The 14,753-nt window shown below is 39.0% G+C and overlaps 1 protein-coding gene across 1 annotated transcript; it reads left to right on the top strand.

The window, feature by feature from the left end:
- The first annotated feature begins 4,133 nt into the window (after positions 1–4,133).
- FRG1 (FSHD region gene 1) lies at positions 4,134–11,647 on the top strand. Its single transcript, XM_074866336.1, has 9 exons — positions 4,134–4,272; positions 4,650–4,717; positions 6,054–6,176; positions 7,107–7,164; positions 7,342–7,456; positions 7,844–7,948; positions 8,710–8,801; positions 9,848–9,958; positions 10,832–11,647. Exons 1-9 carry the CDS (start codon positions 4,211–4,213, stop codon positions 10,866–10,868), a joined length of 771 nt encoding a protein of 256 aa, XP_074722437.1. The 5' UTR covers positions 4,134–4,210; the 3' UTR covers positions 10,869–11,647.
- The last annotated feature ends 3,106 nt before the right edge of the window (positions 11,648–14,753 follow it).

Below are 14,753 nucleotides of genomic sequence, written 5' to 3'. Positions count from 1 at the left end.
CGTTTTCAGCATGTAGTATTAAAAATGCCAAGAATCAAATTAGGGTTTTACTTACATCTGTCATGTCACTGTGGTATGCACCACCATGTCCTGGGGATGCTTCAACACTCTCACGCAACCGTTGCTGAACATCATGAGAAACCACCACAACATTTCAGTGTATGTACTTTGTCCCACTGGGGAAAAATTAAAATATAGTTGCTCTGGTTCTAACTCACATCAGATTTCACTCCTTCTGTAAATGAGTAAACAAAACTATATCAGTCTTGGCTGTTACATCAGTCAGCAGCTTAGATATTTCACAAGGGCCCCATACTTATAAATGAAAGCAAAAAAGAAAGGCATATAAACTATCTGTCAACTCTGCTATCAAGAGAGCTAATTCAAGTTTCTCTGGTTTGGGGAAGTATTTTTATATTTCCTAACATAAATAAACAAGACAGAGGAAAACTCCAGTGCCCAAGTTTTGGTCTAGGCTCTTATGACACTAGGCTATATTCATGGATACTCAGTTTCAGCTCTCCACTTTCATCAATCCTGAGTGTCTATAGGAAACATTGTTTGTAATGATCCCCTTCAAACTTGACTGACGAAAGTGCACATTTTGCAAATGACACCTCAGCCAATCTGCCCCATCTGCATGAGAGACGGCAAATGATTTCACTCTTTAGGCATTCAAAATAAAATGCACATGCGGCAAATTCCAAGCTGGCAGGAAAATCCAGTCATTAAAAAAGTGATTTGTTTTCTACATTTGCAAACACAAAGGCTCCATTTATTTCCATTGCCATAAAGAAAATGAACTGTTATATTTTTTTAAGCAATCATAGCCAGCACATTTTGGAAATGTTTTCATTTCAAAAATACTAACTAGCAAATTAGAGTTTAAATAGCTTTTCTAAAGTGGTACCATTTTAGATACAGTTTTCTGATTCATGGCATCACTTTGCCCTGCGGGAACAGGTTTTACTGTCTTCTGTATATACTGTAGTGATGCCTGTTTGTTGCTGGAGTCACTAAATTAAAGAAGAGATCTAAACTACGTGAATTTTAAATAAAATTATATTCATTAACAAGAAGAAGTATTTTACACTATGGAAGCCTGAAAAAAATATACATTGCTTTTAAAATTAGAAATTTATGATGTCTGTCCTTCTGTTTTTCCCTCTTTCTCTCCATAATGGGGGAAAAAGAACAGCAAGTAAAGAAAATAGCAAACATAATTGATATAGCCCCATCCTAAGAAAGCTCATAAACATGCTTAACTTTACACAGACTGAATTGCTTAATTGAACTCACTGGGACCACTCCCAGTGCAAAAATGTAAGCATGTGTGTAATCTTTTCCAGGATCAGGATAGGTAAGGGTGATCTGTAATGAAAATAAAACTATTCATTTTTTTCAAATTTCTTAATCTCTATTTATTCTTGTGGCTATAGCAACATCTGGTGGACAAATAGCGAAATATAAAGCCCATGCACTTCCATCATATGATATAAATATATGCTTTTTAAAATACAGCTCTGCTTACTTGCTTTCGGTTTTTTTAAAGTTTATGAGAAAAAACAATAATTTAACTTAAGTAATTCTTGATAACTTTAAAGTTATTATGTCTCTTATAAAATGCTTTATATTCTTAACCAAAAGTGGTCAAGGCATCTTTATTTCATAACATACCAAAATACTACCTTTTCCTCTCCCATCTTACCTCTCAGGCAAGTGCTTGCCTGCTCTGAAGTGCCAGTCATGGAGTATCAGTGTATACTGGCCCACTTTGACAAGAGTACAGAAATACCCCACAAATGCTAAGGTTGCACAGTTAAGCAGTCAAAAAATAGGATCTATCATAAATGAAGTTGTAAAGTTAACACAGAGTTAAGAAAACAATAAAGAACCCCTGCAGATTTACTGTCCACAGAATCAAAGAACTCAAAATAAAACCCCAAAATAACCAAAACACTGAAGGGCAAGTTAGCACACAAGGAGGGCTGAGTAATCGGCATGCTGACAGGCATTCTTTTTACTTCACTCATTTCCTCTGTGCTTTCTTCTAATTCCTATGTAATTGCTCTCTCATTTTTCATATTCCCTTTTACTAAAATTTTTGCCTTATAGGCATATTTGTTTAGAAGCACCAAAAAAGTATTTAATGATAAAATGAGAGTCAATTAGAACTGTATTTGCTAAAACTGCTCGATGCTGAGGTTAGCTTGAATTAATTTCCAAAGGGCTGGAGACATGAGAATGTAGAACAAAATATGAATATATTGACTAACATGTTTTAAGAGTGAACAAGCCATTGTATCTACCACCAAAAACAAGGAGGAAAGTAACTAAGGAACAACCATTCTATTATTGGTTGTAGTCTGGCTAGGTATCTCAATCTCATATTTGGAAATCTGGATCTTCTCTGGTCCTTCACACAAGAGTAAAATGTGCGGGACCTTCACAACCTGACTGCACACAAGACTTTGCTAATGCAATACTTCCCTGGCTGCAGCTTCATGAAGAGACCAGAAGTGGTCAGCAAGCTGTCCATCATTGCCTGCAGCTTTCCATACTGCCTATTTTTTCAGCTTTTACTGTAAGAACTAATTGCAAGATGCAAGTTCCGGGGACTGCTAAATCAATAAATCAGTAAAGTCACATACTGTCTACTACAGCAACATTCTGCTTCAAGTTATCCACTTCCCAAACACTGATCAAGGAAATGACTTTCACTGACAAACTGCAACATCTGAAGACACTAGCAAGAAAGTAGCATGCCAGAGACACCAAAAAAAAACCCCTATTCTGTACTTAGACACACCAGCAGCTTGATTCAAGTATTGCTTTTGCTGACAAGCCTATGCCTCCTCCCAACCATCTTCTCCCCAAAGCTCCAAAGTGGGGGACTTGCCAAAAACTCCTAAAAGTCCATTACTGTTACTTTCATTTTACATGGCAGGTACAACCACTCCAGCTTCACAGATAAAAATATGGGGTTAGTCATGTTAGGCTGGAAATTGAAAGCATTCTGGTGAGAAGTGGCAGGGTCCAAAGAATCTGTGAAGACACCTGCAGTCATCCACAAACTCCAGGGTCATCCACTGGGACATTACACATGCAGAGTTTTATCACCTGGCCATGATTTCAGTGATTTTAAAAGCCTTAACATAACCATGTATAAGACTCTTATTTCTCACTTGTAGAAGAGACCTCTGAGATGCTGAGAACCTGCAAGCATAGAAAGGTAATGAAATCAGTAACCAAAAAGGAAGCAATCCAATGCAAGCATCTCTGTATGCGTATATGTACAACAAGATTTGATAGGGATATCTTTCATTTGACCAGCTAATAAAAACAGCAGACAACCTTTTTGTCCCAGAACTCCTTCCATTGATGTGAAGTAGAAACAACAGACTAGAAGACTAAACACAAATTACTGCTCTAATTGGGAGTCTAATCACACAAGTACTGGCAAGGCCATTCCCCAGAGAAGAAGGAATAGTGGTCCTGTTGAGAAGGTGGTAAGTTAACTGTGTGGGAGAAAGGTGGCTGTACCCCTAGGGGTTTCCCTCAGGTAGATTTTACCCTGTGGAATATGAAGCAGCTAACAGGATGGGAAAAATCATCATGAACTTCCTTTTGCCCCTAGCTTGGTGCACTAGTTGACTTACAAGCTTTACTTTCCCGATTTGTCTTCACAGGCTTCCCTTGTAGTTTTTGTTCCTGCATGAGCACAGCCCGCCGCCCTTGGCATGGGGCACGGGTCCCAGGGCTCTGCGGTGTGTCCATTACATATGCTGTTAAACACACACAAGAACAGGTTGTACCACATGCCGGAGAGGAAGCTTAGGCTCTTCATTCCTTAGCGCTAGGGGCCTGCAGTCCTGCAAAGCGCTAAAGCAACCAGTGGAGCCCAGACAGACTTAGAAGGGGAAGGTGCATGGAGACATGCTCTTAAACGTAATTTTAAACTTTTCTTGTTTTATTTCCCCCCACCCCCCTTAACTTCAGTGTCCACGACCCCGCTCCCTGCGCTGAGGGCAAACGGACCTCCCGCGGCCGCGCTGGCCCCGCCCCACGGCGCATGCGCGCGCCGACACGCCCCACAGGCGGCAGCGGGCGCGCGCTCAGCAAGGAGCGGACGAAGGTTGTCGCTCCGGGGCTTCCGTCCAGGCGGCGGGGCGTGGCCGTGGCTGTCCTTCCGTGCTTGCCGTAGCCCGACATGGCGGAGTATTCCTGCGTTAAATCCACCAAGCTCGTCCTCAAAGGGGCGAAAGAGAAAAGGTGAGGAGTGAGTTGCTTGCTGCTATCACCTCTGCCCCAGGCTCCCCGCCTCGGCCGCTGTGGCAGCAGCCGCCGTGCTGCCAGCTCGACAGTGCTTGGGGCCGGGAACGCCGGCCGGGCTCCTCTCGCTGCGTTGGGGTCGCGTCGGAGGCTGGATGGGGGTGAGGCCAGGCTGGGCCGCCCAGTCCCTCCGGGGGACTGCGGGTATGCCTGGGCACGCTGGCCAGGGCAGGGGTTGTCGGGTGGTCAGCCCCTTGCTCCCGGCTGGTGTCACTGACCCGCTCCCGCAGGGCTCAGGAGCGAGGCCGTGCGAGAGAGCTCGCTGGGGAAGAGCCGGTAGGAGGCATGTTCTTATTTCTTTGCATCTCCCTTTGCAGCAAGAAAAAGCACAAGGAGAAGAAAAGGAAAAGGGAAGAGGATGCGGCAGAGCAACTTGATATTGTTGGTGAGCTGCTTTCCAGGAATTATGGAAACTATAGTGGGTAGCAGAAGCTAAAGAGATTGTCATAGTACTTTGTAAACCAAGTATAGTCCCTGTAGAGATTTATAACTATTTCTCACACCATGTTATTTGTATGTTGGGATCTACCTAGACTCCACATGGAACTTCTGACACTGATGTGTCACCACTTATCATTTTAGCTAAAGTATGTTCTTATGTAATCTCATCTTGGATTTTTTTTTTTCCTTAATGATATTTGCTTTAGGAGGAGAAACTTTTTAGTGCTGTAATGCTGTTATTCAATGATTGCATTTCTATGTAAACAATTTGCATTTTCTGTTACTGTTACTTTTATTATTAGCACACATTACCAGATAAATGTAATTTTCTATTATGTGTATATAGGCATAAGCTAAAGCAGTGCAACAGGAAGTCATACTTGTTGCTGTGTTAAAACAAATTCGGATATGTGAGAAAATGGGCTGTTCTGTCTTAAACTAGAAGAATGTTACAGATGTTTTGTATTCTTCAGTTTAGCCAGGTTTCAAAGTGGAGAGATTTTGAAAATTCATACATGGATTTTTGATCCCTGACTGTATAAGACAAGATGATTAGCTCCATATGTTGTATAAAGATAGGGAAAGATTTACTTCTGCTTGAGACAGAATAGCCAAATGTACCATGTGGAAAAAAGACATTGTGTTCAGATTAATGAAAAATAGTTGTTATTCTAATCAGGTAAGACAGTATACCAGGAGAAGATGTCGCTTTTTAAAAAAATATGAACGTCATAATGTTAAATCATGCATATAGGTTGGGCTACCTTTAACTTTGGTAGAATTCTGTGGGGCTCAAATGTTCAAACACAGATTGGCTTGAACAACTGAAGTCTAGGATTACAGCTCACATGAAGTAATTTAACAGCAAGATGAGACAGTTTATCTGTTTCTGTTCTGTTGGAAAATCTAGTAACTGGATATGGCCCCAAATCTGCAGGAAGCTGGTTCAAAGGAAAAAAACCCCCAACCTTCCTTGCAAGGTGTGCCATTGCTGCATCAGCTGAATGGATCAACTTCCTCTATGGACTAATGTAAAGAAGCATAGGAGCCTGTAACTAGGGATGGCAGGGTGGGTAGAACAGCAGGACTTACTGATTCAGCAGCAACACCATTAAATTGTTTCTGTACTATGAAATAATGCACAAAGATCTTGAGATAGCAATAGCAATTGTATCTTTAGAATTTCAAATCTCACAGAAGACACAGAAGTATCATCTCTTGAACTACTGTAATCAGAAGTTGTAATTACTCTTATTAACTGTCATGGTTTTGTATTTTAGGAAGCTGGTGGGCTATCAGTAATTTCGGTGAAATTACAGGAACTATAGCTATAGAAATGGATAAAGGAGCTTACATCCATGCCCTCGACAATGGCTTGTTTACTCTTGGAGCGCCACATAAAGGTTTGTTTCAGGAAATTTGGAAATAAGCAGTTTTAGTAATGAAAGGCATAAAAGTAGCATCTCTTAAAGGCAAGCAGTTCTACTGGTAGAAACAGTTTATTACAAATAATGCAATAATCCTAGCTGTAGCATGCAGATGACTTCAGCCTAATGACTGCCAATCAGTTTCACTTAATCTAGTTTCTTGCTGTTTTATGTGTACAGTAAATTGAAATTCATTGGAGACTATCACCTGTTAAAGGCCATACCACTTAATGGATAAACAGCAGTATAACTTTTATTAAATCCTATAAAATCTTTATGGTGTCAGTTGAAGAGTGAAATTCAAGGCACATGAGTTGCAAGGCTTATTGCAGCATCCTTACCTTAATTACTTGTTTTGTTGCTGCACAAGTGGGCTACTAACGTGGTGGGATAATTAGCTCATCCTTACTTTGAATTTGAGAGCCATCAGTTAGACAAGGACTGTTCCAGAATCCTGACTGTGTTTCACTTCCAGGGTGAGATCAAAGCAACAACAGCAATATTATCTCATTTTGGTTTTGACAGATGGAGAGGCTAGTAGCTTTTAGGATACTGAGTAGCTGAACTGTAATATATTTTGTTATGGAAAAAATAACATTAACAAGGAGATTTAAGGTTTTCAAAGCCACCTGGAGAACATTCTCAATCCTTCTGTAAATTTACATTTGTCATTCTTTTGTATCTTGTTTTAAGCACTCTAAATATATGAATATAAATGAGCACCTGCATTGCTTTTTTACAAGTGAATATTCAAAAAAGGAATTTTTAAAGAAATAAAGTATTGCAGCTTTCCATAGTATTTAGCAATGGCCGGTGTTTAATTCTTTGTGAAGCTACAGTATTAACAGGCTAAAACATTGTATGTTTAATACTTCATACGTAACTAATGGAAAATTCATTCTTCAGATGATGAAGGTCCTAGTCCTCCTGAGCAGTTTACAGCTGTAAAGTTGTCTGATACAAGGTAATTTGTGTAACAATGTTACAAATTTTGATACTTGTTACCTTTCTTTCTGGTGTGAATACCTGTTTTAATATTCTCTTGAAATGCATTGTCTACTAATAACGTGTTTGTGTTGAATATTGTGAATTGCTTGAATTAAAAACATTCATTATTGCTTTCCTGCATTTTCTCATGGAGGATTGCTCTGAAGTCTGGTTATGGCAAATACCTTGGTATAAATTCAGATGGACTTGTTGTTGGACGTTCAGATGCAATAGGATCAAGAGAGCAATGGGAACCTGTCTTCCAAGATGTAAGCTGTTTGGAATAGTTCATTTGGTGTTCCTAGCATTTGACTGTATTTTGAGTTAATCTATATTGATGTTCTTTGTCTGTGGAGTAAAAGCCTTTTGCAGTCTTTTCTATACTGTAACTTTTAATCTTCTGTTTTCCCAACTGCAATGCCTTTACTATAACTGAAAGTTCTTAAAATAACTTCAAGTTACTGCATTTTGGCAGCTATAAGCATCTTAAGAATGAAGGAGCCAGCAAGTCTGCTGGATAGGTATTGAAGTGTCTGTATATAAAAGAATAAAATGCATTTACAGAGTTTTTTGGTTTATTTTAGAGGATAAATGTTAAAAATTGAGGATTATATGCAAACTCTTTATACTAACAATATGTGATACTGTTTCTGCAGAAGAAAATGGCATTACTAGCAGCAAATAGCCGTTTTATTAGATGTAATGAAGAAGGAGACATAGAAGCCAAAAGCAAAACTGCAGGGGAAGAAGAAATGATAAAGGTAACTTACAACTTTTACAATTGATACAGGATTGGCACAAATACTCAAAAAACCCAGGTGTCTTTGTGCTACAATTTATTGTTAATACAGTTGTAATAGCTTTCTATAAGCTGTCAAGTGATTTGGCCTCAGGAAAGGTAAATGAGCTCCAGGGCTGCATAAACTGAAATGCTTCCAGTACAGACAGGAAGATATTTTACCTCTACAGAAGGGCAAGATGCTGGGGGGCAAGTCTACATGATAATCCAGATAGTTCAGAACAGCTTCGTATGGAAGAGATGAATCATGATTGAAGCAGGGACAGAGAAGAGTTTACCAGAATGATGCAGGAGGGGCGATCTTTTAAGTAAGAGAATGTAAACAGACTATCTTGACTTCATCTGGACATGGAAAATACAGGTGTGCCTCCAAATAGAGATAGGTGTCTACTAGTCTGAGCAATAATATTTTTAAGTCAGTCTCTGAAAAAGTCATTTTACCCCTGCTAAAACTAAGAACTATAATGGTGCTTCTTTGATATGAAGGTGATTATGTCTTACAGTAGTATCAAGGATTACACTTAATATTTACCATATTTCAGGTAGCTCTTGCTTCTATTGCAGTTGTCTCCAGTTGTGAATTAACCAGCTTGAAAGCTGTGAATTTAAAAAGTCACTGTGAGTCTCATTCTTTTATGAAGAATGTTGTCATCTTTAACCTGTAACTTCTGGCTTTAAAAATACAGATGTTTTCGAGTTTGTTTTTTTTCTCTCAATGACTAGATTCGTACTTGTGCTGAAAGAGAAGCTAAGAAGAAAGATGATGTTCCACAAGAAGACAAAGGAAACGTTAAACAGTGTGAAATCAATTATGTGTACGTAGTTTAGAGCTGTTAACAGGCTCAAATACCTTTTTTCACTTTTCTTTGGTGTTGCCTTTGTTGGAAGGGCCAAACTCCCAGCCAGCCTTTCACTCACGTTCCCCTCAGCAGGATAAGGGAAGAAAATGGGATGAGAAAGCTCATGGGTTGAGATAAAGACAGGGAGATTGCATACCAGCTACCCTCACAGTCAACAGACTCAACTTGTGGAAAATTAATTCAATTTATTGCCTATTGAAGTAGACTTGGGTAGTGAGAAACAAAGACAAAAATTAAAACCAACACCTTTTCTTCCTCCATCTGCCAACCTCAGGTTCACTCCAGATTCCTCTACCTGCTCCCCCAAGCAGGATGGAGGTATGGGTCAATACACAGTGGTTTCTCTCTGCCACTCGTTTCCTCTCCCACTTTTCCCCTGCTCTGGCATGGTCCTCTCCATGGGCTGGAAGGGAATACCTGCTGCACCACCTGAAGCACCTCTTCCTTCTCCTTCCCTGTCCTTGATGTTCAAACTGCCATTTTGCACTTTTTTTTTTTTCCCTCTGCCAGTGTGGCATTTTGCCCTTTCTTAAATATGTTTTCAGAGGTGCCACCAGCTTTGCTCAGCGACTCAGCTGTGTCCTGTGGTGGTCCATTGTGGAGTCAGCTACATCCAGCACAGAGAAGCCCCTGGCCTCTTCACACAGAGCCCACCCCTGCAGCTCCTCCACTACCAGTACTTTGTCACCTACACCCAATACACTTTTGCTCCTTGACTTGGCATGCTAGTAGCTGAGGAAGGGGCTCTTTAGAACTTGTAACCATGTCATGCTAATCATGTAGGGGCTCATTTCCAAATGCCAAAAAAAAACCTGAGTAGTTTTCACCTACAGAAGTCTTGGTGCAATATTTGGTACTGTGATGGTTTGCTGGATTTTATTAGGCCGCTTGTCTACTGCATACTGGAAATTACGATTCTTATCATAGTTGTTGTTTTATTGAAACACAAAGCTTTAAAGAACGTACACTTTTTTTAACATTTTCTTTCTTCCCCCCTACAGAAAGAAATTCCAAAGTTTTCAAGACAAAAAGCTTAAAATAAGCAAAGAAGATACAAAAGCCCTCAGAAAAGCCAGGAAGGAGGGCACTTTTCATGAAATGCTGCTTGACAGGTACTTCTAAGTACAAGAAATAATGTACTGATTTAAAAACCACTGGGAGATGGGATTACAGTAAACCTGGGGTACAAAAGAGAGATAGATTTCAGTGGGCTGGGGTGTTGAGCATTTCCTATCTGGTCAGTGTTATCCACGAGTTCTGGGGTTGTCTTTTTTTTTTTTTTAATTCTGAATTTCCACTTCTTTAGCTGAAGTTTGCAGGTTTGGATTTACTCAGAAATTAATTCTTTTGGAAGTCTTTAGGTTGTTCAGTTTGTTTTGTACAGAGGAGTTGAAGGATGAATCTTTTTAATCACAAAAATTAAGTTAATTTTTAACATTTTCAATACCTATGGCACCAGAAGATTTTGGAGAGGGGAAGGCTGCATTTTTAAAGAGAAATAGCATTTACTAAGAATAATTTTCATGTTATTTAGTGGGGATATATTTATTTTTTTTCCAGCTGAGCTGAGACTATAGAAACTGTCTTCAATTTTTAAAACATTTTGTATTGGTATACAGTATAAATACTTGCATTAATTCAGTGGGTGGAATGCAGAAGACTATTTCTGATAATTGCAAGTGATGTGAGAACATTCCTGGACCATCACAGATTGAGTGTCAGTTTCAAATCACACTGAAATGGAATTCCATTTCTCAGTGGACAAAATGAAATTCATGATGATTTGAAGGGAGAGACATTGCAGTTTTAGCTCCGTAAGAAAACAAAATTAACAAATCCAAAGTGTTGTTCAGCTTTTATATGTGCTTTGAAGTCAAGTTTAAGAAAAATTGCTTTCAATGCTTCCTTAACACTTTGAGGCAGATAAAACAACCAGGTGTAATCTTACTTGGTATTAATCTTGTGTCATTACTCTTTCCATATAGGAGAGCAAAAGTGAAAGCGGATAGATACTGCAAGTGACAACCAGCTGGTCCATCTTCTTCTGCATCTTTGATGATAGAGTCAAATTGAAAACAAGAGTAAAATGTTTTATAGTTATTTTATTGAAGGTGTTCTGCTGAAGTTTTTATTACATTATTTTTAAAGGATCATCTGAGAGCCGTGATTAAGCCTCAAACTAATGTTATCTTTCAGTAATGAATACTATTAAGCTTACTCTAGAACTACATGCTGTTGAAATAGTGAGATAATTATTTAATGGAAAAGAATTTGACCCACTGAATCTTCCAAGGTTGATGAAAGGAACCTGAGCTTAGAGACAGGGCAGAAGACATTAAGGGCAGAAGAGAACAGCTATGAAGTTCAAAAGTAGAGTATGTTAATACATTGAACCATTAAGAAATATGTAACTGTATTGAACAAGAAGAAATAATTGAAAATGCATGCCTTGGAACATATCCTGCCAGATCCTGAAGACGACATCTGCAGAGCCATTCTACACTGCATCAGGTGAGAGCTGGGTCAGAATATTCAGGCTTCATAAAACAATGTTCAGAACAGACCCACAGTTCAAGTTGATAAATGGCATAATCCATATGCTGGAAAAAAGTGTTGAGAAGTCCTAAGAAACCTACTACAAATGAAAATGCAGGTGCTTTGTAAGAAAAGGGGATGGCTCTTTTGTGTTAGCAGGCTGCGTATTTGGCAAGAGAGAAAAATTGATTTTGCAAACTTGTTTGTTTTTTATGGCATGGACTTTAATAAAACAGCAGGGACTTTTTTTTAAGGTCACAGTATAATATGCATTCCTAATATCTCATAAAATATGGTTACCCCTCTCTGCTCTGATTACCAAGAAGCTTTTCAGTAACAACATCTCCATAGGAACTACCTCAGTCAGAACAATTGCTTACTCTCTCCACAGCTTCTGTAATTGCATCATAAAGATTACATGGTAACAGTGTTGAGGAATTCTATGGTAATAATTTGAATTGTCTCCATGGAGCTTCTCCTAGCTGTCAATTTGAACTGCACACATAGTACAAAACTGTAAGCTTATGCAAGATAATGATGTGTCTAAAAAGAGCCCAAGAATGGACCAATAAAGTCAGGTCAGTAATGGCAATTTAAATCCGTCTAATTTCATAGGCAGTTGGTCTTGAAGAAGCATAAAGAATTTAAATACATCATAACTGTTTAAGCCCTCTAGTGACTTTTCAGTATGAAAAGTAGTTATAGCTGGTTAGGGAAGGCTAGCTGAGGTTAGCAATAAAGCATTTATTTTTCAAGAATTTAGCAAAATAAGGATATAGCCCATACAGATTTTATGGAACCAAAAGAAGAAAAAACACAGGCTGGGCCCATTCATGATGTAACATAAGGATTCTCAGAAACTTGTTTGTTTCCTGAAAAGCAAACAAAAATCCACACCTTTCTCTGATGGCATTCCATACCCAGCTCTATCCAGCCGAGTACAGAAATTTTTGCTACAGGGCTTTTCCCTCTAAGGTAGTAGAACTTACTTGTTTTATATCTGTTAAACCTACTGTTCAATTAATACGTATTATACAAGAATAGGCATACTCACTAGTTCCTGGTATGAATAGCTATTTTGGAATGAGTGTGTTCCCACTGTAGCTTTTTGTGCTGAGGTTGATACTAAATGAGAAATCAAAATGCCCTCTCTGGGAAGCGGTTTGTGCAACTATATTGGGATAGTTATGCTTGTAACTTTCTTCTGTGGCCAAATCCATGGAGACCTTCCTATCATTCCAGCTGCTCCATAAGATTCTGTATTTTAATTCTGAGAGAAGTTATACTAGAATGTAGAGAAATTAAATAAAAGCAAGGTCTATGCTGAATTTTAAAAATTGCTGAAAAGAAATCAAATGAGAATTGTTCCCTCCATTTTTACAGGTACAAAAAACTCCTCCGTAGCTGTTTTTTAGACTTAAATGATCTTCTTAAATGAGAATTGTCTTTTCCCCCATATCTATAACTTACCTAGTTACTACATTTCAGAACATACTGTTAACAAAAATAGAATAGTATCAGATTATCATGTAAACTGATCAAATGCTTGCCTTTTTTACCACTATCAAGTTCAACAGTTTCATTTTAAAATTTTCACAGATTTAATTTCTAGTTCTAGTACAAAACTTTGAGTTTACTCTTTAAGCTTACCACATAGCAGGAATGACTGAAAATTATCTTTATTTCCCATCACTTTCTATTAACTACACATTTTTTCAAAGCAAGCAGTTGCTGGTGTTTGTAGTGAGATTCTGCATTAAAACATTTGCAAAAAGAAACTAAAGCAGAACTCTTTGATTCTATTTTTTTAAGTATCTCCAGAATTATATTAAAATGCCCTCACATATCAATAATCCAGTTACAAAATCTTACTAACTGTATCACTTGTGAATATTTGGCTTGTGTTAAGGGAACAGCTCCAAGAAAAATTAAAGGTATATGTACCAGTGGTAAGCTATTTGCCATATAGCTTAAGCCCTGGGAGACAGACTGTAATAATGATATAGACCAGAGAGAAAGATCCCTGATTTTTAGTGGTCTTGAGAGAGAATAGTTGACTTCTCCAGGGAACTCTATATAACCTGATTACTCTCAAATAAAAATAGATATCCTGTCAATCAAAGAGAGCCACCATGCAGGCATAGTGTGTGGTTGGCTTTTTACCAGTAGCAGAAGTGGTCAAGCAGGTGAAGCTGATTGTATACGTAGCTTAGAGGCTTTTGGATCACAGTGTGTGCCCATATGCTCTGTGACTCAATTTTTGTAAAGAAGAGGGCTATGCTGCCTTTTCCATGGTGAGTACAGGCCGTATTTTAAGTTCCTGTATTGTTGGAAAAGGTGCATTGCGCATGCCCAGGAGGTCTGACAGAAGTGTGAGCACTGAATTTGTGGGGAGAAGGCCAAAAGCTGGAAATAAATAGATGATTGTTGGCAAATGCTCCTGGCCAGAGTCTGAGGAATTCTTGGATGAAAATGCAGCATAGCTGTGGGTTGTACCATCACAGGAAAAAATGTAATTCATTTTTTCCCAGAGCTCTTCAGCCTGGTCTAGGACTGGGGATTAGGGCTCATTAAGTAGTTCCAGTTGTAGGTACCACGCTACATGTCCATCCCCAGAAATGTAAGTAACGTGATGGACAATCATTGCAATGTCATGGACCTGGAAGTGGCCTACTGCCAAAACACTGGGAAAGGGGCAGCACCACAAGGAGCAGGCTGTGGGCCAGAGTATTTATTGGGGAGTTCATTGCAGGTGTCATTGATCCACAGTCACTGTGAATCTTCAACCATCAGCATTCACTTCAGCTGCGTTTAAGTAGACTGATGTTACAGCATCTGTTTTTCCTTCTGAGAATATATTGTTTAAATAAAATCATGCCTGGTAGAACTCATAAAAATGATTACTCAAAAACAGATGCAGCTGGAAGCAGGAATCTGCTATGCTGGTGGAAAGGGTGCTGAAGGGAGTACTTGGAATCTGAAAAAGACCCTGAGAACTACCTGTGGAAAGGAAATAAGTCCACTCCATATTTATCAATGTAAATAGGAGAATGCAAGGTGTAGACACTGTTAAGTAGTCATAAGTGATAGTAAAGGAAAAATGGAACTGAGAGGCATGTTTGTTACAGAGCTAGGAATAAATGAAACGCGAAGAAATGTCAGAGCAAATTAAATGAGACTGTCCCAAGGAGGGATTGGATTCCCCTTCCAAGAGGAAGTAGTGGATTTGGCAAGGGACTGGCAGCCCTGCAGGGAATAAGGATATTGTAGTAGCAGTGGGGTTGCCTTCTGTGTTGGGACTAATGATACACTAGATTCTTGCTGAAAAATGTGTCCTGAGATAACACAGAAGCAGAGATCTGGGGAATTCAC

This window comes from Strix uralensis, chromosome 4 (assembly GCF_047716275.1).
Source record: "Strix uralensis isolate ZFMK-TIS-50842 chromosome 4, bStrUra1, whole genome shotgun sequence".
Classification (NCBI taxonomy): Eukaryota; Metazoa; Chordata; class Aves; order Strigiformes; family Strigidae; genus Strix; species Strix uralensis.
This window is presented reverse-complemented; position numbering and strand designations above follow the sequence as displayed.

What these genes read in the sequence shown, in the direction of transcription:
- FRG1 (XM_074866336.1), top strand. Translation starts at nt 4,211, where the DNA reads ATGGCGGAGTATTCCTGCGTTAAATCCACCAAGCTCGTCCTCAAAGGG. An exon ending in GGGAAGAAGAAATGATAAAG is followed by an intron (nt 7,949 to 8,709) that starts GTAACTTACAAC and finishes CTCAATGACTAG; the next exon opens with ATTCGTACTTGTGCTGAAAG. An exon ending in CATGAAATGCTGCTTGACAG is followed by an intron (nt 9,959 to 10,831) that starts GTACTTCTAAGT and finishes CTTTCCATATAG; the next exon opens with GAGAGCAAAAGTGAAAGCGG.